This window comes from Salvelinus sp. IW2-2015, unplaced genomic scaffold (genome assembly GCF_002910315.2).
Source record: "Salvelinus sp. IW2-2015 unplaced genomic scaffold, ASM291031v2 Un_scaffold1787, whole genome shotgun sequence".
In the NCBI taxonomy this organism is placed as follows: domain Eukaryota; kingdom Metazoa; phylum Chordata; class Actinopteri; order Salmoniformes; family Salmonidae; genus Salvelinus; species Salvelinus sp. IW2-2015.
Window position 1 is genome coordinate 130,579 of NW_019943162.1, and position 22,277 is coordinate 152,855.

At 44.2% G+C, this 22,277-nt stretch overlaps 2 protein-coding genes across 2 annotated transcripts in view; one reads left to right on the forward strand and one right to left on the reverse strand.

Moving 5' to 3' along the window:
- Window positions 1-13,322, reverse strand: part of LOC112071968 (probable carboxypeptidase X1) — a 32,323-nt gene extending 19,001 nt beyond the window's left edge. Inside the window, 3 exon segments of the mRNA XM_070439585.1 lie at window positions 952-1,091; window positions 1,299-1,408; window positions 12,985-13,322. Of these exon segments, the coding sequence (XP_070295686.1) occupies window positions 952-1,091; window positions 1,299-1,408; window positions 12,985-13,279 (545 nt within the window). The 5' untranslated portion in view covers window positions 13,280-13,322.
- A 286-nt stretch (window positions 13,323-13,608) lies between these two features.
- The window catches only part of zmp:0000000662 (RING finger protein 145), a 34,648-nt gene continuing 25,979 nt past the window's right edge, over window positions 13,609-22,277 (forward strand). Inside the window, exons 1-5 of the mRNA XM_070439583.1 lie at window positions 13,609-13,772; window positions 14,240-14,565; window positions 15,595-15,703; window positions 16,690-16,781; window positions 17,068-17,351. Of these exons, the coding sequence (XP_070295684.1) occupies window positions 14,397-14,565; window positions 15,595-15,703; window positions 16,690-16,781; window positions 17,068-17,351 (654 nt within the window). The 5' untranslated portion in view covers window positions 13,609-13,772; window positions 14,240-14,396. The remainder of the gene's footprint in view (window positions 13,773-14,239; window positions 14,566-15,594; window positions 15,704-16,689; window positions 16,782-17,067; window positions 17,352-22,277) is intronic.

Below are 22,277 nucleotides of genomic sequence, written 5' to 3' on the forward strand. Positions count from 1 at the left end.
TATGGTTGGAGATAGCTGTTATCTAATGGCGTCCGGTAAAATATAGGTAAATGTTATACGTAAACATATAGTAAACATATAGTAAAACGTATAGTAATCGGCTCTGTTGAATGTTCATATTATGTTTACATGGTTGTCAATAAGACAACTTAAAGTGGACTTTAATTATTGATGAATCTAGATAAAATAGAATATGGGAAAATACATAGATGGCGTATATTATCGTATAGTAGAGTATTTAGACATACCATATATACGTAAGGGGGTATAGACATGCTCACGGTATGATATAATACAGTAATCTCTGGATACAGCCCAACCTAATATATATATACAGTATATCCTCGGATACGCCCACCCTAATATATATACAGTATATCTCTGGATACAGCAACCCTAATATATATACAGTATTCTCTGGATACAGCCAACCTAATATAATATATACAGTATAATCTTGATACGCCCAACCTAATAATTATTTGGAGCCTTTTTAACTGGTCGTCTCTACATTGAATAGATACCAGTCACGCCCCTATGTGTTCTATGTGTAGGCTATGCCCTTCTACTGCCTGGCCCCCCTGCCAGCACCCTTCTTTGCGTTATTTTTTGTTTTTTCTCATCTGGTCCGCCCGCGGGGCCCCCCCCGTTTCCGCGTGTGTTTCCCCGTGCGCTTCCCCTGCCACACCCCTTCTACTCCTGGTCCCCCCTGCCAGCACACCCTTCTTCTCCTGGTTCCCTCCCAGCACCCGGGCCTGTCTGACCTATCTCCAGATGGAGTTACGTCCCTCCAGGATGAACTCCTGTGGATGCCCCTTCTTCTCCTGGTCCCCCTGCCAGCACCCCTTATTCTCCTGGTCCCCCTGCCAGCACCCCTTATTCTCCTGGTCCCCCTGCCAGCACCCCTTCTTCTCCTGGTTCCCCTCCCAGCACCGGGCCTGTCTGACCTACCTCCAGATGGAGTTACGTCCCTGCAGGATGACTCCTGTGAACAGCGTGGGGCGCAGAGCATCCACCTGCAGCCACTGGTACTTGTCCTCATACTTAGCACACCACGCGCCATCATACATGTCTCCGTCCTCGATACCTGACTGGACAGACAGACAGACAGACAGACAGACAGACAGACAGACAGACAGACAGACAGACAGACAGACGCTCAATGAGTTATTCAGGAAGCATTCTGCAATAAAATGACCGGTAAAGTTATCATTGTATTTAGGAAGCAGATCACAAGGGGAATAACAACTAAGTACTTGGTGGCTATAGTATATTCATATCTAGACTATAGAACCCACCTGTATATTAAGTCTTGCCCTGTGAGGGCCAAGTCCCATCCGCAGGTAGGACGAAGCATGGAACTGGCTGTCATCAACCCTCAGTGACTTCAGACCCAGCGGGGGACAGTCTGGAGAGGTTACAACACATGGTGGATCAGGGACAGCCATCATGCCACTCCTTGCCACAAATATTTAACCAGGTAATTCAGTTAAGAACAAATTCTTATTTACTATGACGGCCTAGGAACAGTTGGTTAACTGCCTTGTTCAGAACGACAGATTTTTACCTTGTCAGCTCGGCGATTAGATCTAGCAACCTTTCGGTTACTGGTCCAACGCTCTAATCACTAGGCTACCTGCCGCATAACATGGAGTTGAAATGATAGCACAACCAGATCTGGGACCAGGCTAGATCAGGGCTGTGTTCCAGACACACAGACTACACTGACCCATGCAGATGATCAGATCTTAACTGGAGAAGTGTTTAACATCTCAGGAACGACAAACAATCCTATTACCTGCACAGACCTGCACAGAATATATGGAATGCACCCACTATCTCAAAGCAGGATGTGTGTGCTTCAGTGTGTCTGTGCCTCGGTGTGTGTGTGCCTCGGTGTGTCAGTGCATCGGTGTGTCTGTGCCTCGGCGTGTCTGTGCCTCGGTGTGTCTCTGCCTCGGTGTGCCTGTTCCTCGGTGTGTCTGTGCCTCGGTGTGCCTGTGCCTCGGTGTGTGTGTGCCTCGGTGTGTCTGTGCCTCGGTGTGTGTGTGCCTCGGTGTGTGTGTGTGCCTCGGTGTGTCTGTGCCTCGGCATGTCTGCAGGGTTCTGGGTAAGACAGTTCTGTTCAATGGTAGCAGGAGAGAAAGTCATGTATGTTTTGAGAGACAAACCCCTGGCTGTCAGAGATAATGTAGAAATGTGAAGTTGCAGAACTTGAGTGCATGAGCTCCTCACGCTCCCCTCGGGATCTGAAATATGTCTAATTCTCCTCACGTTCCCCTTCGTATCTGAAAAATGTCCTAATTCTCCTGTACGTTCCCCCGATCTGAAAATATGTCTAATTCGTCCTCACGCTCCCCTCGATTGAATATGATTCTACATTCTCCTCCACGCTCCCCTCCGATCTAATATGTCTAATTCTCCTCACGTTCCCCTTCGCGATCTGAAATATGTCTAATTCTCTTACTCCCCTCGGGACGAATGTCTAATTTTCTCACCTCCGCTCGGATCTGAAATATGTCTATATTCTTCCTCACTCTCCCTCGGGATCTGAAATATGTCTAATTCTCCTCAGCGTTCCGCCTCGGGATTCTAGAAATATGTCTAAATTCTCCTTAACGTTCCCCCGGGATGTCGAAATATGTCTAATTCTCCTACGTTCACCTCGGGATTCTGAAATATGTCTAACTTCTCCTGCACGTCCCCTCGGATTAGAATATGTCTATAATTCTCCTCACGTCCCCTCGGATTCTGAAATATGTCTAATTTCTCCCTTACGTTCCCCCTCGGGATCTGAAATATGTCTAATTCTCCTTCCGTTCCCTCGGATCTGAAATATGTTCATTCTCCTTACGTTCCCCTCGCTGGGATCTGAAATATGTCTATTCTCCTACGTTCCCTCCGGGATCTTGAAATATTGTCTATCTCCTACGTTCCCTCGGGATCTGAAATATGTCTAATTCTCCTTACGTTCCCCTCGGGATCTGAAATATGTCTAATTCTCCTCACGTTCCCTCGGATCTGAAATATGTCTAATTCTCCTACGTTCCCTCGGGATCTGAAATATGTCTAATTCTGCTCACTTCCCCTCGGGATCTGAAATATGTCTAATTCTTCCTCACGTTCCCCTCGGATTGAAATTATGTCTAATTCTCCTTACGTTCCCCTCGGATCTGAAATATGTCAATTCTTCCTCACGTTCCTCGGGATCTGAAATATGTCTAATTCCTCCTTACGTTCCCTCGGATCTGAAAATATGTCTTAATTCTCCTTACGTTCCCCTCGGGATCTAAAATATGTCTAATTCTCCGTTACTTCCCCTCGGATCATGAAATATGTCTAATTCTCCTACGTTCCCCTCCGGATCTGAATATGTCATTCTCCTTACGTTCCCTCGGAGGCTGAAATATGTCTAATTCTCCTCACGTTCCCTCGGGATCTTGAAATATGTCTAATTCTCCTCACGTTCCCCTCGGGATCTGAAATATGTCTAATTCTCCTTACGTTCCCTCGGGATCTGAAATATGTCTAATCTCCTACGTTTCCCCTCGGATCTGAAATTCTATTCTCCTCACGTCTCCCTCGGATCTGAAATATGTGCTAATTTGCTCTCACGTTCCCTCTCGGGATCTGAAATATGTCTAATTCCCTCACGTTCTCCCGGGATCTGAAATATGTCTAATCTCCTTACGTTCCCCTCTGGGATCTGAAATATGTTAATTCTACCTGTCCTTTTTGTTAACCACATCCAGTTCCCTCGGATCTAAATATGTCTATCTCCTCACGTTCCCCTCGGGATCTGAAATAGTCTAGTTCTCCACGTTCCCCTCGGATCTGAATATGTCTATTCTCCTACTCCCCTCGGGATCTGAAATATGCTAATTCTCCTCACGCTCCCTCCGGGATCTGAAATATGTTAATTCTCCTCACGTCTCCTCGGGATCTGAAATATGTCTAATTCTCCTCACGTTCTCACCTCGGGATCTGAAATATGTCTAATTCTCCTTACGTTCCCTCGGGATCTGAAATATGTCTAATTCTCCTTACGTTCCCTCGGGATCTGAAATATGTCTAATTCTCCTCACGTTCCCCTCGGGATCTGAAATATGTCATTAATCTCCTCACGTTCCCTCGGGATCTGAAATATGTCTAAGTTCTCTACAGTTCCCCTGCGGATCTGAAATATGTCTAATTCTCCTCAGTTCCCCTCGGGATCTGAAATATGTCTAATTCTCCTTACGTTCCACCTGGGTCTGAAATATGTCTAAATTCTCCTTACAGTTCCCCTCGGGATCTGAAATATTGTCTAATTCTCCTTACGTCCTCCTCGGGATCTGAACATATGTCTAATTCTCCGTACGTTCTCCTCGGGATTGAATATGTCTAATTTCTCTCACGTTGCCCTCGGGATCTGAAATCATGTCTAATTCCTCCTCACGTTCCCCTTCGGGAATTCCTGAAAATTAATGGTCCTAAATTCTTCCTCAACGTTCCCCTCGGATCTCGAACATCATGTTCAATTCTCCTCTACGTTCCCCTCGGTCGAACCTGTAACCCTGCATTCCGGTCTGAAATATGTCTAATTCTCCTTACGTTCCCTCGCGATCTGAATATGTCTAATTCTCCACGTCCGGTAAATGATTCTTCGTCCCTCGGGATCTGAAATATGTCTAATTCTCCTTACGTTCCCCTCGGGAATCGAATATATGTCAAATCTCCTTACGTTCCCCTCGGGATCTGAATATGTCTAATTTTCCTTACGTCTCCTCGTGGATCTGAAATATGTCTAATTCTCCTACGCTTTCCCTCGGGATCTGAAATATGTCATATTCTCCTTACGTTCCCCCGGGATCTGAATATGTCTAATTCTCTACGTTTCCCCGGGATCTGAAAATGTCTATTTCCTCTTCCCTCTGGATCTAAATTGTATCTCCACTTCCCGGGATCTGAAACTTATGTCTATTCTCTACGTTCCCTCGGTACCTAATCAGTTCCTTCCCTCGGATCTGAAATATGTCTAAATTCTCCTCACGTTTCCTTCGGGATCTGAAATATGTCTAATTCTCCTCACGTTCTCCTCGGGATCTGAAATATGTCTAATTCTCCTTACGTTCCCCTCGGGATCTGAAATATGTCTAATTCTCCTTATGTTCCCCTCGGGATCTGAAATATGTCAATTCTCCTCACGTTCCCCTCGGGATCTGAAATATGTCTAGTTCTCCTCACGTTCCCCTCGGGATCTGAAATATGTCTAGTTCTCCTCACGTTCCCCTCGGGATCTGAAATATGTCTAATTCTCCTCACGCTCCCCTCGGGATCTGAAATATGTCTAATTCTCCTCAGTCAGTTCTCTGGAAGTGTAGAGGAACCACAGCCCCCTTCCCCTTGTAGTGTTGTGTGTGTGTGTGTGTGTGTGTGTGTGTGTGTGTGTGTTGTGTGTGTGTGTGTTGTGTGTGTGGTGGTGTGTGGTGGTGTGTGGTGTGTGTGGTGTGTGTGACAAACCCATTCCTTCCTCACACACACACCCCACTCCTCGTATGGGGCAGTCAGTGTAGTGGGAGTGCAGAGCATTGGACTGGAGATCAGGGAACCAGGAAGGAACAGAGCAACATGCACAGCTGTTACGTAATATGAGACTCAGACAGGGTTATAGTCAGGGCAGAGCTGGGTTGTAATATGAGACTCAGACAGGTTATAGCAGGGCAGAGCTGGGATGTAATATGAGACACAGACAGGGTTATGTCAGGGCAGAGCTGGGTTGTAATATGAGACTCAGAACAGGGTTATAGTCAGCAGAGCTGGGATGTAATATGAGACTCAGACAGGGTTATAGTCAGGGCAGACTGGGATGTAATAGAGACTCAGACAGGTTATAGTCAGGGCAGAGCTGGGTTGTAATATGAGACTCAGACAGGGTTATAGTCAGGGCACTGGATGTAATATGAGACTCAGACAGGGTTATTGTCAGGGCAGAACTGGATGTAATATGAGACTCAGACAGGTTATAGTCAGGGCAGAGCTGGGTTGTAATATTGAGACTCAGACAGGGTTATAGTCAGGGCAGAGGCTGTTGGATGTAATATGAGACTCAGACAGGGTTTTATGATCAGGCAGCCTTGATGTAATTATGAGACTCATTATAACAGGTTATAGTCAGGCAGAGCTGAGAATGTAATATGAACCAGACAGTTATAGTCAGGCAAGAGCTGGGATGTAATATGAGACTCAAGACAGGTTTATAGTCAGGGCAGAGCTGGTTGTAATATGAGACTCAGACAGGGTTATAGTCAGGGCAGAGCTGGGATGTAATATGAGACTCAGACAGGGTTATAGTCAGGGCAGAGCTGGATGTAATATTGAGACTCAGACAGGGTTTATAGTCAGGGCAGAGCTGGGATGTAATATTGAGACTCAGACAGGTTATAGTCAGGGCAGAGCGTGGATGTAATATGAGACTTCAGACAGGGTTATAGTCAGGGCAGAGCTGGTATGTAATATGAGACTCATTAGACAGTATATATCAGGGGCAAGTGGTTAATAGTAGACCAGACAGGGTTATAGTCAGGGCAGAGCTGGATGTAATATGAGACTCTAGACAGGGTTATAGTCGAGGGCACAGCCTTGTAATTATGAGACTCAGACAGGGTTATAGTCAGGCAGAGCTGATGTAATATAGACTCAGACAGGGTTATAGTCAGGGCGAGCTGGGAATGTAATATTGAGACTCAGACAGGGTATAGTCAGGCAGAGCTGTTACAGTCAAGATGAGTGAGACATCATGTAGACAGGTTATAGTCAGCGGCAGAGCTGGGTGTAATATGAGACTCAGACAGGTTATAGTCAGGGCAGAAGCTGGGATGTAATATGAGACTCAGACAGGGTTATAGTCAGGGGCAAGCTGGGATGTAATATGAGACTCAGACAGGGTTATAGTCAGGGCAGAGCTGGGATGTAATATGAACTCAGACAGGTATAGTCAGGGCAGAGCTGGGATGTAATATGAGACATCTAGACAGGTTATAGTCAGGGAAGCTGGGATGTTATGAGACTCAGACAGGGTTATATCAGGCAGAGCTGGATTAATATGAGACTCTAGACAGGGTTATAGTCAGGCAAGCTGGGAGTGCTAAGTTAGGAAGCTCAAGACAGGTTATAGTCAGGGCAGAGCTGGGATGTAACATGAAGACTCAGTACAGGTTATAGTCAGGGCAAGAGCTGGGATTGTAATATGAAGACTCAGACAGCTGTGTTATAGTCAGGGCAGAGCTGAATGTTAATATAGACTAGGAACAATGTTGAGTTATAGTCAAGGGCAGAGCTGGGATGTAATATGAAGGACATCATGGACAGTGGTGTATAAGGTCAGGGCAGAGCTGGCGATGTAATATGAGACTCAGACAGGGTTATAGTCAGGGCAGAGCTGGGATGTAATATGAGACTCAGACAGGGTTATAGTCAGGGCAGAGCTGGGTTGTAATATGAGACTCAGACAGGGTTATAGTCAGGGCAGAGCTGGGTTGTAATATGAGACTCAGACAGGGTTATAGTCAGGGCAGAGCTGGGATGTAATATGAGACTCAGACAGGGTTAGTCAGGAWGTGCATCTCAAATGGCACCCTATTCCCTACATAGTGCACTACTTTTGACCAGAGCCCAGGAGGTATATAGTGCACTACTTTTGACCAGAGCCTATAGGAAAGAAGCACTATAAAGGGAATAGGGTGCCATTCGGGAAGTAGAAAAAAGGGAGTCAACTGAGACGTAGTGTGTATCACAGCGCCGGAGAAGATGGCTGACGTTTTACGTGCTCCTAACCAACCGTGTTTTTTTTTCTTTGTTTTTTTGTTGTTGTTTGTAACTAGTTCTTTTCCTTATTTTGTACATAATGTTGCTGCTACCGTCACTTATGACTGAAAATAACTTCTGGACATCAGAACAGCGATTACTCACCACGAACTGGCACAAGCTATTATAATTTTTTTAAAGAGTCTGACGAGTTCGACGTGAAGGACATATTGCTTTCCCGGGAACGGTCCCAAATACCCGTCATTTGAGTGAAGAGAAGACGGAGAAAAATAGGACGGGGGTCGGGCTGACTTCGGAGAATTCGTCGGCGATCGAATAAACCCCCACTTCCCTMCGTTCTACTAGCTAACATAAAATCATTGGAAAATAAAATCGATGACCGACGATTAAACTACCAACGGGACATTCAAAACGGCAATATCTTATGCCTCACATAATCGGGCCTCAACGACGACATTATCAACATACAGCTGTCTGGTTATACGCTGTATCGGCAGGATAGAACAGCGGCATCTGGTAAGACAAAGGGGGGTGGACAATGTATATTTGTAAACAATATTTGTAAACAACAGCTGGTGCACGATATCTAAGGAAGTCTCAAGGTTTTGCTCATCTGAGGTAGAGTATCTCATGATAAGCTGTAGACCACACTATCTACCTAGAGAGTTTTCAATAGTGATTCTTTGTAGCTGTTTACATACCACCACAGTCAGAGGCTGGCACTAAGACAGCATTGAATGAGCTGCATTCCGCCATAAGCAAACCGGAAAATSCTCATCCAGAGGCWGCGCTCCTAGTGGCCGGTGACATTAATGCAGGGAAACTTAAATCAGTTTTACCAAATTTCTATCAGCATATTAAATGTGCAACAAGAGGGAAAACAACTCTAGACCACCTTTACTCCACACACAGAGACGGGTACAAAGCTCTCCCTCGCCCTCCATTTGGCAAATCTGACCATAACTATATCCTTCTGATTCCTGCTTACAAGCAAAAATTTAAGCAGGAAGTACCAGTGACTCGGTCAATAAAAAAGTAGTCAGATGAAGCAGATGCTAAGCCACAGGACTGTTTTGCTAGCACAGACTGGAAAATGTTCCGGGATTCTTCCGATGGTATTGAGTACACCACATCAGTCACTGGCTTCATTAATAAGTGCATCAAGGACGTCATCCCCACAGTGACTGTACGTACATACTCCAACCAGAAGCAATGGGTTACAGGCAGCATCCGCACTGAGCTAAAGGGTAGAGCTGCCGCTTTCAAGGAGCGGGACTCTRACCCGGAAGCTTATAAGAAATCCTGCTATGCCCTCCGACGAACCATCAAACAGGCTAAGCGTCAATACAGGACTAAAATCAAATCGTACTACACCGGCTCTGACACTCGTCGGATGTGGCAGAGCTTGCAAACTATTACAGACTACAAAGGGAAGCACAGCCGAGAGCTGCCCAGTGACACGAGCCTACGAGATGAGCTAAACTACTTCTATGCTCACTTCGAGGCAAATAACACTGAAAGATGCATGAGAGCACCAGCTGTTCCGGACGACTGTGTGATCACGCTCTCCTCAGCCGCACAAGGTCCTCTACTCCAACAATTAATCCACACATAAAAAGATCAACCGAATCGTTTCTAGTCATCTCTCCTCCTTCCAGGCTTTTTCATCTTTGAATTTATATGGTGATTGGCATCTAAACTTTCATATTATTACCACGACAACCGGCAACACAGTTCGTCTTTCAATCACCCACGTGGGTATAACCAATGAGGAGATGGCACCTGGGTACCTGCTTCTATAAACCAATGAGGAGAGATGGGAGAGGCGGGACTTGCAGCGCGATCTGCGTCAGAAATAGAAAGGATTTCGCGCGAGCAGTGTGGGTGCAATAATTGAATAACATGGATTTCTAAATGTATTTTGCAACGCGAGCGGTGTGGTCAGCCTGTAAGGAGGAGTGACAAAGTGGCCGTATTCAAGTGATTATTATACTTTTTTTTTTGTAATTATATTATACCTTTATTACATTATTAAAGAAACTGTGAAAATCTTACTTTTAAAAGTTCATATTCTGTTAACTCATATCCAAATAATGTTGTTGACTCGTCCTTAATCGTATTTGTGGCCAAAGCATAAATTGGAGAAGAAAAAAAAAACACTTCAAAAACCCCACCTCAAACTTGTATCTCAAACAGACATTTAAAAAATGCTTGCTATTTCCTCATATGGAAATACTCCTCGGGAGGATAAACTGACCAATCAGCGGCCTAGAGGAGGATAAACTGACCAATCAGCGGTTGTTGGGGTATGCACACTGTCACGCCCTGGCCTTAGTATTCTTTGTTTTATTTATTATTTTAGTTAGGTCAGGGTGTGACATGGGGAGTGTATGTGTTTTTGTAGTGTCTAGGGTGGTTGTAAGGTTTAGGGGGTTTATTAGAGTAGTTGGGTTTATGKTTAGTATAGGTATCTAGCTGTGTCTATGGTTGTGTGTAGTTGTCTAGGGAAGTCTATGGTTGCCTGAATGGGTTCTCAATTAGAGACAGCTGGTTATTGTTGTCTCTGATTGGGAGCCATATTTAAGGTAACCATAGGCTTTAGCTGTTTGTGGGGTATTGTCTATGTCGATGTTCTATGTTGCTTGTAGGCACTAGTTCATGTTTAGCTTCACGTTCGTCTGTTTTGTTATTTTGTAAAGTGGTTTCGTTTGGTGTTCGTTCTCTTCAAATAAAAGGAAGATTACTTACTTTCCACGCGCTGCATGTTGGTCCTCACTCTCTACTATTGACGATCGTGACACACACACTATTCTGTTGTTGGGGTATGCCCACACTATTCTGGTGTTGGTGTAACAGTATAACTTTAGTACGTCCCCTCGCCCCGACACGGGCGCGAACCAGGGACCCTCTGCACACATCAACAACTGACACCCACGAAGCGTCGTTACCCATCGCTCCACAAAAGCCGCGGCCCTTGCAGAGCAAGGGGCAACACTACATATTGGTTTCAGAGCAAGTGACGTAACTGATTGAAATGCTACTAGCAAGCGTACCCCGCTACTAGCTAGCCATTCACATCCGTTACACTCACCCCCCTTTCAACCTCCTCCTTTTCCGCAGCAACCAGTGATCCGGGTCAACAGCATCAATGTAACAGTATAACTTTATGGCGTCCCCTCGCCCACCCGGGCGCGAACAGGGACCCTCTGCACACATCAACAACGGTCGCCACGGAGCATCGTTACCCATCGCTCCACAAGGCGCGGCCCTTGCAGAGCAAGGGGCAACACTACATATTGGTTTCAGAGCAAGTGCGTACTGATTGAAATGCTACTCGCGTACCGCTAACTAGCTAGCCATTTCACATCCGTTACATTGGGGTATGCCCACACTATTCTGTTGTTGCGGTATGCCCACACTATTCTGTTGTTGGGGTATACTGTATAAATACCATTTATATAACACAAGCATATCCTATTACATTGTTATAACTAATTCTTTCAAAACAGGGTTTCTCACAAACTCATAAGCAGATACTGAGACACACACACCCAGAGACAGATGGCTGACATAGACCTTTTATAAACACTGACAAGAAAAGGTGCTTGGTACTGCATTTCACGAGATACTGAGACACACACTACCAAGGACAGAGGGCTGACGTAAACCTTTCATAAACACAGATAAGACAGGAACATCTACGCACACACAAATCTCTCTTCAGTCTGAACATTTTACAGAACACACAGAAATGTCAAAATAGGAACATCTACGCAACACCTAATCTCCTGTTTTAGCTGAACATTTCTGAAGACAAAGAACTCTACTCAGAGCCAATGGACAGTGATACTAGCCTGAAGGAGACCTCGCCCAACTCATCAGAACAACCAGAGGACCAGAACTTCCAGACTCAACCTACTTTCTGTACTGTATAAAATGTCTATGCACTCTGTTATCTGGGCTTATTTCAGCCCAGTTCCATATGAGCTAAATGAATAAGTCCGTGCACGCTTGTACCAGATATCTTTACTCTTAAATAAAACTGTCGCTTGTCATACAATTTACCACCTTGTCTGAATCGATCCTTGACCGGCTCACCCTTCTCCATATCCAATTATCAACAATACCCACACCATTCTGTTGTTGGGGTATACCCACACTATTCTGTTGTTGGGGTATGCACTCACTATTCTGTTGTTGGGGTATGCGCACACTATTCTGTTGTTGGGGTATGCCCACACCATTCTGTYGTTGGGGTATGCCCACACCATTCTGTAGTTGGGGTATGCCCACACCATTCTGTTGTTGGGGTATGCCCACACCATTCTGTTGTTGGGGTATGCCCACACTATTCTGTTGTTAGGGTATGCCCACACTATTCTGTTGTTGGGGTATGCCCACACTATTCTGTTGTTGGGGTATGCCCACACCATTCTGTTGTTGGGGAATGCCCACACCATTCAAACACAGAATTTTTTACAAACTTAATTAAACATTTTTTTTGGAAGGAAAACTATTTCACTGATATTGTAATTAATTATAGGTCCTATTTCATAGAAATCTGGAAACACTGGGCAGTTACTTTAAATAATTATATTATACAAGTATTATAATTATATTATCAAATTAATTCTTAGTTATAAGGACTTAGAAATGTATAAGCTAGAAATTCATGCTTTACATCAATAACAGCTTAATAAACCTAAGTGATACTGGCAAGTCTTTCTTTTCTTCAAAGTTTATATCAAGAACAAGAATGTGTAATATAAATATATATATATATACAGAAGGAAAGGAAGTAGTGACTGTATCTGGCAGAATGACAGTATTCGACCGACTGTTACATGACTGCTGATGTAGCCTTGTCTGCCCCTGTATTAAATGCATTAATTACAGGCTACTAGGTTACTCCTGCACATACAGAACCAATTACTGAGACAGTCATCCTGCTGAAAACCTTCTGCTACAGACTGCTAATAGCCTACCATGCAACTGTGAAACACACCAAAAAAACGTATAAACTAAATAAATCATTATTAAAGTAGAGAACATCTATCCATGCACAAAAAAAGTTGAGAAAATCCCTCCATGGCATGTGCACAATGTCATACAGTTAAATGCTGACTTATGTMAATTTCAGAATAAACTCATTTGCAAAGGACTAGGTAATACATTTACCCGGTTCTTTCTTTGCGTCTGCTGTACCATTCTTGGTTTCATGTTTTCCATCCTCGTCTTGATCGATGCGCTTGTCATCTACATTTTTCTTTCGCAWATTTTTCTTTCCCAAAACTGTTTTATTGGCTGTGGTGGTGGTGGAGAATGACAACACGGGCGTCTTAAAAGCTATCGTTCTGTTAACAGTAGAGTTCAATGTAATGTTCACGGCTGTAATCGTTGCATTAAATTCGCTGACATCGTCAGTTTTCACGACAAAAACTATTGCAGACAAAATGCACAATATCTTGGCCATTCTCTTTCTGTGCTTGAAACATAGAGCTGTCCACCTAAACCCACAAGCGCCCCGTATTTATAAAACCGTAATATATCAATAAGCTGCACACATTACCGTAAAACCTAGAGTACTGTATATGTAAAGTAAAAAAAGAGAGCACACGTGAGAAATAGAGCATTGTTACATTTTATTGTATCCTGATTTCGGAGGCTGTCTTATTTGATTATAGCTTTATTTCAATGATTGATTTTTAATTTGAAAGTGAGACATTTAATTTGGTAAAAATGTAAAAACCATTTGCCATAATCTCATTGCTGCAAACTAAAGCGTCATCGGCAAATGACGTATATTCCGGAAATGGCCACGCAAGCGACAGGACTGTTTGGAAAACCATAACAACTCTAGCTAGATAACTGTCCATTTTCATTTACAACATGCTGTCAGAAGGATATTAGCCTCATTTACGCTAGCATATGCGTTTCGTTGGATATCGTTCGTGGTTTTACAACCGGTACAATTTTTGAAATGTTGCCACTGTGACAGAAGCGTGATATCAGAATCAAATGTAGCTAGCTAGAATGCTAACGTCTTAGCATGTTCTAATAACATCTGGTTCTAGCTAGCTACAATTAAATGCTGTGGTTTAGCTGTTATCCTCCGACATAAATAGACCGACAGTTGAGCTGTAGTTTGCTGACAACCTTGTGATTACTAAGGAACGTATAACGTAAAGCAGTTAACTATCTAGGGTCACTTCGGGTTGTGCACCTTCAATGTCAATAGTCTCATTATGTAATGTGGGCACTTGTGACAGAAAACAAGGCCGTCGCCTTCAAAGCCAACTAATAGATTTCACCAGTAGGACGACGGTCATTGGTAGACAGATTGATCGTTTTTTTGTTGTTGTCAACTTTGGTGTCGATCATGTCAGTAAATGTCAATGGTATTGCCTGACGTGTGTGTGTGTGTGTGTGGCAGGTGAATAACCAACCATGAAGAGGGACCAGTCAGATGGACAGACATCTACCTGCCTCTCTTCCTACTCATCTATGAGAGCATCCATGGATCTAACCATGTGACAAAAGCATTCTGCTCACCAACATTTTTCTACCCAAAGGGGACTGATTATCTCAAGATGCGTCGTTTGGAAGACGTTGCCAACATTGTTCTGCGGGTACCAAGCATCCTGGTACTGGACTTGCTCTATAAATGTGACATTGATAGCTTCACAGAGCACCTCAGGGCGAAGAACGAAGACATGCTCTTCAAATACAAATATGTTATCTGGAACCTGTATTACCTAGGTAACGTTCATACATGTCATCGGTGTTCCAAATGGCACCATAGGGCTCTGGTCAACAGTAGTGCACTATATAGGGAATAGGGCCCTGGTCAACAGTAGTGTACTATATAGGGAATAGGGCCCTGGTCAACAGTAGTGTACTATATAGGGAATAGGGCCCTGGTCAACAGTAGTGCACTATGTAGGGAATAGGGCCCTGGTCAACAGTAGTGCACTATATAGGGTACAATTTGAGACAGAACCATCACCATATCATCACAGATTTCTCCAACGTGACTTTAACCATTTGTGTTGTCTTTCCTGAAACACACAATTTCACTGTAGAGGATAATCAGGGCTGTGTTCACTAGCAGCTAAACGGAAGCAAGTGGAACAAAACAGGGAGGGACTTACCTGAATTTGCCCAATAGAAACTCAAGTTTTGATGAGAAACATTTTGTGTTGGTAGTAATATATGCCATTTAGCAGACTCTTTTTATCCAAAGCGACTTAGTCATGTGTGCATACATTTTACGTATGCGTGGTCTCGGGAATCAAACCCTCTATCCTGACATTGCAAGCCAAATGTGGCAAAACGTTTTGCTACGTTGCAAACATGTTTTTGTTGTGTGTGGGGTGGGTATAATTTGTTGGAACGTTCCAAGACGAATCTGTTCCAAAAACTTCGTAAATAACAAGGTAGCCAAAAAAACAACGCATACAAAGTTGTATAGCGGCAGAATAAGATATGAGACTGGGTCATTTCATAAAGTTTTTCACTCATCACCGTTTATTCCCGAAAAATGTCTTCTCGCTCTGGTAGCCTGTGGATAAACATTAACAATAAGCTACGTGGTGAGTTGAWGCCTATTCGGCAGCTAGTTAGCGAGGTGAATTGATCATGCTACTTTGTATGCGTTGTTTTGTTGGCAACCTTGTATTTTACAAAGTTTTTGGAACGTACCACATATTATACCCACCTGTGTGTGTATATGTCTCGTTGTGTGTGTGTGAGAATACCACTATCAGTGCTGTTGTCTCTGTCCTCCAGGTCATGTGATCAACGTAGTGGTGTTAGTTTTGCCATTGAGACACATCATCAAGCTCTACCTCTACATCCTCACCACTCTGCTCTTTTACGTGGGACACCAGATCTCCAAGTGAGTGTCTACACTTTCAGACAGATATAAAACCATTTCAGACAGATATAAAACCATACAGACAGATTTCAGCAACACGGAATCAAATCACCTGAGACTGTTATTATGAGAGACTAGTTTGTCACAAAACCCCAAAATGGCTGCCGTGTACTGAGTACTAACAGCTCACGCTCCTGTTATAACTTCACAGTTCTTCCCAGACACCGCCACAATGCAAATAGATTTTCTATAGCTATACGGAGTGTGACATCTTCTATGACAGTCTGTACGTCTTGGGTCAATCTTGTGAGAACAACTACACTTCCCAGAATGCAAATAGATTTTCTATAGCTATACGGAGTGTGACATCTTCTATGACAGCCTGTACGTCTTGGGTCAATCTTGTGAGAACAACTACACTTCCCAGAATGCAAATAGATTTTCTATAGCTATACGGAGTGTGACATCTTCTATGACAGTCTGTACGTCTTGGGTCAATCTTGTGAGAACAACTACACTTCCCAGAATGCAAATAGATTTTCTATAGCTATACGGAGTGTGACATCTTCTATGACAGHCTGTACGTCTTGGGTCAATCTTGTGAGAACAACTACACTTCCCAGAATGCAAATAGATTTTCTATAGCTATACGGAGTGTGACATCTTCTATGACAGTCTGTACGTCTTGGGTCAATCTTGTGAGAACAACTACACTTCCCAGAATGCAAATAGATTTTCTATAGCTATACGGAGTGTGACATCTTCTATGACAGTCTGTACGTCTTGGGTCTATCTTGTGAGAACAACTACACTTCCCAGAATGCTAGTGGAGCTTAATACAAGCTTATTTATGACTATATACACATGTTGATAGAGAGGCTAACCCTCCTGTCCTAAGTTGACTGTTTTCCCTCTTTGGTCCATCCTTTATAAAACCAGATATGAAAGATGTTTTCCCCTTGCTGTTGTTGACATGGTGAGTGACCGTTGATGTGTTTTTGMCACAGGGACTATGTCCATGGAGAGGTGCAGTATGGGTATGATGGAGCCCTGTACCTCGACTCTCAGGCCTTCAACCGCTTTGTCTCTTCGCTGACTAGTAAGACACACACACGTGCACAATATCCCTTTGTTTTCCCATAGTTATGACCGGCTAATTTCCATGACAACTCACTGTACAAACCATAATACAGCATTTAAAAAAATCTGTTTCTGTCTCTCTTTCTCTCTCTCTGTATCTCTCTGTATCTCTCTCTCTCTCACTCTCTGTATCTCTCTCTGTATCTCTCTCTCTCACTCTCTGTATCTCTCTCTCTGTCTCTCTCTCTCGGTATCTCTCTCTCTCTCTCTCCCTCTCTGGTTTGTGTTTATGTGCCCCTGTGTAGGTCAGGTCATATTGAGTACTTTGTGTGCCTTCCTCATGAAGACCAGGAAGGTGTGGCTGTTCTCTGCCCACCTTCTGCCCCTATTGGCCCGTCTCTGTGCCATGCCCCACGACACCCTGCTATTGGTCAACTCCTTCTCCACGGTCCTGACTGGAATAGGTGTGGCCATGTTCCTCCTGTCCAATCTGTTCGTGCCGTACCGGCTGGCCAGGGCAGCCTACTCTGAGCTGCTTCAACTGGAGGTACCGTACTGTAACCCACTCACCACGGTGATATCCTCTCCTGTTTTCTCTCTAACCCACTCTACCACAGTGATATCCTCTCCTGTTTCTCTCTAACCCACTCTACCACAGTGATATCCTCCTCCTGTTTCTCTCTAACCCACTCTACCACAGTGATATCCTCTCCTGTTTCTCTCTAACCCACTCTACCACAGTGATATCCTCTCCTGTTTCTCTCTAACCCACTCTACCACAGTGATATCCTCTCCTGTTTCTCTCTAACCCACTCTACCACAGTGATTATCCTCTCCTGTTTCTTCTCTAACCCCACTCACCACAGTGATATCATCTCTCTGTTTCTCTCTAACCACTCACCACAGGGATAGCATCTCCCTCTGTTCTCTCTAACCCACTCACCACAGTGATATCCTCTCCTGTTTCTCTCTAACCCACTTCACCACAGTGATACCTCTCCTCTGTTTCTCTCTAACCCACTCACCACAGTGATATCCTCTCCCTCTGTTTCTCTCTAACCCACTCACCACAGTGATATCCTCTCCCTCTGTTCTCTCTAACCCACTCACCACAGTGATATCCTCTCCTGTTTCTCTCTAACCCACTCACCACAGTGATATTCCTCTCCTGTTTCTCTCTAACCACTCACCACAGTGATATCCTCTCCTGTTTCTCTCTAACCCACTCACCACAGTGATACCTCTCCTGTTCTCTCTAACCCACTCACCACAGTGATATCCTCTCCTGTTTCTCTCTAACCCACTACCACATGTATCATCTCCCTCTGTTTCTCTCTAACCACTAACACAGTGATATCCTCTCCTGTTTTCTCTAACCCACTCACCACAGTGATATCTCTCCTGTGTTCTCTCTAACCACTCACCACAGTGATATCCTCTCCTCTGTTTCTCTCTAACCCACTCACCACAGTGATATCCTCTCCTCTGTTTCTCTCTAACCCACTCACCACAGTGATATCCTCTTCCTTTCTCTCTAACCCACTCACCACAGTGATATCCTCTCCTGTTTTCTCTCTAACCCACTCACCACAGTGATATCCTCTCCTGTTTCTCTAACCCACTCACCACAGCGATATCCTCTCCTGTTTTTCTCTCTAACCCACTCACCACAGTGATATCCTCTCCTCTGTTTCTCTATAACCCACTCACCACAGTGATATCCTCTCCCTCTGGTTTCTTCTAACCCACTCACCACAGTGATATCCTCTCCCCTCTGTTTCTCTCTAACCCACTCACCACAGTGATATCCTCTTCCGTTTCTCTCTAACCCACTCACCACAGTGATATCCTCTCCTGTTTCTTCTAACCCACTCACCACAGTGATATCCTCTTCCTCTGTTTCTCTCTAACCCACTCACCACAGTGATATCCTCTCCGTTTTCTCTCTAACCCACCACCACAGTGATATCTCTCCCTCGTTTCTCTCTAACCCACTCACCACAGTGATATCCTCTCCCTCTGTTTCTCTCTAACCCACTCACCACAGGATATCCTCTCCTGTTCTCCTACCCACTCACCACAGTGACTATCTCTCCCTCTGTTTCTCTCTAACCCACTCACCACAGTGATATCCTCTCCCTCTGTTTCTCTCTAACCCACTCACCACAGTGATATCCTCTCCTCTGTTTCTCTCTAACCCACTCACCACAGCGATATCCTCTCCTGTTTCTCTCTTAACCCACTCCACCACAGTGATATCCTCTCCCTCTGTTTCCTATAACCCACTCACCACAGTGATATCCTCTCCCTCTGTTTCTCTCTAACCCACTCACCACAGTATATCATCTCCCTCTGTTTCTCTCTAACCCACTCTACCATCTACCATCTCTGTTCACACTTTACAACCACTCACGTTATTCCGCTATCTGACTCTTTCTCACTCTCTCTCTCTTTCACTTCTCCGACTCTCTTTCTCTCTCGACTCTTTCTCTCTCAATGTACAGTGCCTCGCAAAATATTCAGACCCCTTGACTTTTTCCACATTTTGTTATGTTACAACTTATTCTAAATTTTTTTTTTTTTTTAAGTCCTCAGCAATCTACACACAATACTTTTTTTGCAAATGTATTAAAATAAAAAACAGAAACCTTATATTACATAAGTATTCAGACCCTTTGCAATGAGAACTCGAAATTGAGCTCATGTGCATCTGTTTCCATTGATCATCCTTGAGATGTTTCTACAACTTGATTGGAGTCCACCTGTGATAAATCAATTGATTTGACATGATTTGGAAAGACACACACCTGTCTATTTAAGGTCCCACAGTTGACAGTGCATTTCAGAGCAAAAACCAAGCCATGAGGCCGAAGGAATTGTCCGTAGAGATCAGAGACAGGATTATGTCGAGGCACAGATCTGGGGAAGGGTACCAAAACATTTCTGCAGCATTGAAGGTCCCCAAGAACACAGTGGGCCTCCATCATTCTTAAATGGAAGAAGTTTGGAACCACCAAGACTCTTCCTAGAGCGGCCCGGCCAAACTGAGCAGTCGGGAGAGAAGGACCTTTGTCTGGGAGGTGACCAAGAACCCAATGATCACTCTGACAGAGCTCCAGAGTTCCTCTGTGGAGATGGGAGAACCTTCCAGAAAGACGACCATCTCTGCAGTACTCCACCAATCAGGCCTTCATGGTAGAGTGGTCAGACAGAAGCCACTCCTCAGTAAAAGGCACATGACAGCCAGCTTGGAGTTTGGCAAAAGGCACCTAAAGACTCTCAGACCATGAGAAACCAGATTCTCTGGTCTGATGAAACCAAGAGTGAACTCTTTGGCCTGAATGCCAAGCGAAGGAAACCTGGCACCATCTCAACGGTGAAGCTTGGTGGTGGCAGCATCATGCTGTAGGGATGTTTTTCAGTGGCAGGGACTGGGAGACTAGTCAGGATCTAGGGAAAGATGAACGGAGCAAAGTATAGAGAGATCCTTATGAAAACCTGCTCCAGAGCACTCAGGACCTCAGACTGGGGCGAAGGTTCACCTTCCAACAGGACATCTTCCCTAAGCACAAAGCCAAGACAACGCAGGAGTGGCTTTGGGACAAGTCTCTGAATGTCCTTGAGTGGCCCAGACTTGAACCCKATCGAACATCTCTGGAGAAACCTGAAAATAGCTGTGCAGCAACGCTCCCAATCCAACCTGACAGAGCTTGAGAGGATCTGCAGAGAAGAATGGGAGAAACTTCTCAAATACAGGTGTGTCAAGCTTGTAGCATCATACCCAAGAAAACTTGTTGCTCTAATCGCTGTCAAAGGTGCTTAAACAAAGTACTGAGTAAAGGGTCTGAATACTTAAGTAAATGTGATATTTCAGTTTGTTATATTTAATCAATTTGMTTCTTTTTTTTTTTTTACTAGTTTTTTTGTCATTATGGGGTATTGTGATGTCATGATGGGGTATTGTGATGTCATGATGGGGTATTGTGTGTAGATTGATGAGAATTTATTTTAATTTTATCCATTTTAGAATAAGGTTGTAACGTAACAAAATGTGGAAAAAGTCAAAGGGTCTGAATACTTTCCGAATTAACTGTATATGAAGTATTACATAAATGAAAACTGTTTGAGCAACAAACATATAGTACAAAAAAGTATATATACAGTTGAAGTCGGAAGTTTACGTACACCAGAGCCAATTACATTTAAACTCAGTTTTTCACAATTCCTGACATTTAATCCTCTAATAAAATGTCCTGTCTTAGGTCAGTTAGGATCACCACTTTATTTTAAGAATGTGAAATGTCAGAATAATAGTAGAGAGAATTATTTATTTCAGCTTTTATTTCTTTCATCACATTCCCAGTGGGTCAGAAGTTTACATACACTCAATTCCTATCGGGTCAGCGCACTGAAGGTCCATATAGGTTAACCACTGAAGGCCTATAGGTTCACCACTGAAGGCTAGTAGTCACTCACTGAAGGCCTATAGGTCACACACTGACAGGCCTATAGGCACCACTGAAGTCTATAGGTTCACCAGTTGACAACCTATAGGTTCACCACTGAAGGCCTATAGGTTCACCAACTGAGGCCTATAGGTTCACCACTGAAGGCCTATAGGTTCACCACTCGAATGGCACCATGATAGGTTTCACCACTGAAGGCCTATAGGTTCACGCACTGAAGGCCTATAGGTTCACCCTGAAGCCTATAGGTCACCACTGAAAAGTCACACTAGGTATCACCACTGAAGGCCTATAAGGTTCACCACTGAAGCATAGTTCACACTGAACTATGGTTCCGAAGCTATAGGTTCACCTACACTGGAAGGTCTATAGGTTCACCACTTGAAGGCCTATAGGTTCACCACTGAAGGTCTATAGTCACCACTGAAGGCCTATAGGTTCACCGAAGTCATCCATGAAGGCCCTAGTTCACCACTTGAAGGTCTATAGGTTCACCAACTGAAGCTATAGGTTCACCACTGAAGGCCTTGTAGTTCACCACTGGAAGGCTATAGGTCACCACTGAAGTTTCACCACTGAAGGCCTATAGGTTCACCCACAAGGTCTATAGGTCACCACTGAAGGCCTAGTAGAGGTTCACCACTGAAGGCCTATAGGTTCACCACTGAAGGCCTTAGGTTCACCCACTGATGGCCTGAGGTTCACACACTGAAGGTTCCCTACAGGCTTCACCACCTGAAGGTCTAAGTCCAGAGGTTTCACCACTCGAGGTTCACCACTGGGTCTATGGTTCACCACTGCAGGTCTATAGGTCACCACTGAGGTCTATCGGTTCACCACTGCAGTCTTCAGGTCACAACCATGATAGGCTGATCAGGTTCACACACTGAAGGCCTATAGTCACAGCACTGCAAGGCTATAGGTTCAACTCACTTGAAGGCCTATAGGTCACCACTGAAGACCTATAGGTTCATCATCACTGAAGGTCTATCGGTTACCACTGAAGGCGTCTATAGGATTTCACCACTGAAGGCCTATAGGTTTCACTC